The sequence below is a fragment of the Penaeus monodon genome, chromosome 38 (genome assembly GCF_015228065.2).
Source record: "Penaeus monodon isolate SGIC_2016 chromosome 38, NSTDA_Pmon_1, whole genome shotgun sequence".
Lineage (NCBI taxonomy): Eukaryota > Metazoa > Arthropoda > Malacostraca > Decapoda > Penaeidae > Penaeus > Penaeus monodon.
Genome location: NC_051423.1, coordinates 4479847 through 4482421, shown reverse-complemented (window position 1 = coordinate 4482421; position 2575 = coordinate 4479847). Strand labels below are relative to the sequence as shown.

Genomic DNA, 2575 nt, shown 5'->3' with positions numbered 1-2575 from the left:
TTTTTTCCTATTCACTTATCAGTTTATTCTTCCTTTGTTTTCCTTTTTGCATTTATGTTCAATTCAAAATGCCAGTCATGCTCTTCGCAGCACTGGAGTCCTGCGTGTGTGTATGTGTATATGCTTATTTTCATAATGATTACGAAATAAAACAGTGTTGCATAATATTAATTTATTTCCTTTACACTGATAAATACAGAAGATAAATAGAGAGCATCGTACAGTCGTATCAGAAAAAAAATGCTCTGATTAGGATTTACTTAGACTCGTTGGAGTCATAGACGTACTGAGGCCTGGGAGGTCTGTATTCGCGGGACTCAGCTGACTCAGCGGACTCAGACTCAAAGGACTCGTAGGAGTCAGGGTAACGAGCCTCGCCCTCGTAGTTGACCTCAGCCACGTAGCCGGAGTCGCCGTCCACGAAGTACTTGACGGTCTGCAGGCGGCCGTCGGGGAGCTGCACGTAGTAGGATCCCTGAGTGTCGTCGCCGTCACGGGCCTCCTGGTGTCCGAACTCGTTGCTTGAGGAGTCATCGCTCACGGCCCAGTTGAAGCTGTACTTGGTTTCAGTGGATTCGTAGGACTCAGCAGAAGCTTCATTGGAACGCTGAAATGGAAAATATAGAGCATCCATAACTATGATAAATATTATGCAATTAATATGTATCTTATTCTTTCTCAGGTGTAGTATATCGATTCCATTGTAATTCGCTAGCATTATATAAGTTCAGAAACTCACCTGAGGCGGCAGGTATTCGTAGGACTCAGCAGAAACTTCATTGGAACGCTGAATTGGGAAAGATAGTGTCATTAGCTAAGGTTATAATATATATGTAATAGTTTACGAAATTAATATATGCCTTAACTTTCCACGGTTCAGTGCATCGATTCCATTGTAATTTGTAAGTATCACATAGTTTCAGACACTCACCTGAGGCGCGAGGTATTCGTAGGACTCACGGCTGTCAGCTGCAACGACAACAGCCAGACCAAGGATGATAAGGAGCTGGAAAAGAGAATTATCAGTTACTGGATTATATATTTTCCTTTCTTTACTAGATACTAGATTTCTGCCTGCTTACACTGTGGGCTCTAAAATATATGCCTGTTTAGAGCGTATTTATATATAGACAAATATTCGATATCCGAGGCTGATACGGAATGTACCTTAGCGTTCATGGTGGGATCGGGTTCGAAAGTAAGCGTCGATCTCGAAAGCAGCAGCCAATTTATAGGACTGACACAAAGGTTATTTCGTTCGGCCGTTCAAGGTCGTGTCTCTCTTTGTTTCTCCCTCGCTTTTCTTTCTTTTTCCCTGTCAGTCCTTCTCTCCACACTCTCTCTTTCCTTTTCCCTGACTCAGCCACTCTCTTTTTCTTACTACACACAAAAACGTATATATATCCATATCTTTATATTTATTTGTCCATTTATCTATTTACTTATTTTGACAAACATTTTATATTTGTGTGTATATATGAATAGGTCTCTCTCTCTCTCTCTCGTTCTCCACACACACACACACACACACACACACACACACACACACACACACACACACACACACACACACACATACAAACGTCCGCACACACACAAATGCGCACATACACACTCATGTATGTGTATTTTATACAAGAGGTTTGCAAAATAAACTTCATATATTTATTATAAAAGAAGGAGAGAGAGAGAGAGAGAGAGAGAGAGAGAGAGAGAGAGAGAGAGAAGAGAGAGAGAGAGAGGATAGACAGAAAGGAAGGTGGTGAGATTAGACTATGCTGCTGATTCAGAGGATCGATGTATTTGATTGAGGTATAGCAATAATAAACCTTGGGGGAAAAAATATCGATACAATTCTTTAGCTCCCGTTTCTGAAACATTTGGCCTGGCTTTTTCGTTTTGTCATTTGGTTCAAGCACTTTAAGGGTATTGCTTGTGTTTATCCATTTTGCTGAATTCTGTGTTACTTTGTGTGGTATCTAATAGATTACCTTATATGACACTTTTACCAAATCAATCTTATTCTTCATGATTTGATTTTATCCATTTTCATTTTTCTTGCTTTAGTTAATTGTAAATTTCAATTGCGGGATCAATTATCTTTTTGCGCAAACACAAACACAGTAACGTGCGGACAGGGGGAAACGAAACACTGCTATAGAGGGAAAGGAGAAGCAAACCAGCAGTGGAGGGGAGTAGAAATGACTTCTTTTAAGATGGCAAAGCAGATCCTAACGACTGAAACAAGTTTTCGAATTCCTTTTTCGTAGTGGGTGTGATTCATTTCTACCTCCGTGTTCTTGATGTAGAATGCAGAATAAAGTCGCGTGACCTTAAATTAAGTCCTTTGCTGGTTAGGTAGGTAGTCTACATTTGACCCAACGAATATTTCGAAAACGAGATTTTGGGTGGGGTTCAAAGTCGGTTTTCAATCTCAAATTACCGTTTTACCGAAGGCGATGCCGTAGGGACGGAGGAGATACGTCGCCAACAGTTTCAAAAGGATCCCGATATGTCCCCTAATTCTGACGCATGGACATTTAAATGACTGGCATCGTCATTAGCATATTGACAG

The 2575-nt window shown here is 40.7% G+C and overlaps 1 protein-coding gene across 1 annotated transcript; it reads right to left on the bottom strand.

Moving 5' to 3' along the window:
* Positions 1-161: 161 nt before the first annotated feature.
* Positions 162-1198, bottom strand: LOC119596556 (pro-resilin-like). The gene is made up of 4 exons (XM_037945857.1): positions 1168-1198; positions 932-1006; positions 740-787; positions 162-607 (listed from the first exon to the last, which is right to left on the bottom strand). Exons 1-4 carry the CDS (start codon positions 1177-1179, stop codon positions 257-259), a joined length of 486 nt encoding a protein of 161 aa, XP_037801785.1. The 5' UTR covers positions 1180-1198; the 3' UTR covers positions 162-256.
* Positions 1199-2575: the final 1377 nt, after the last annotated feature.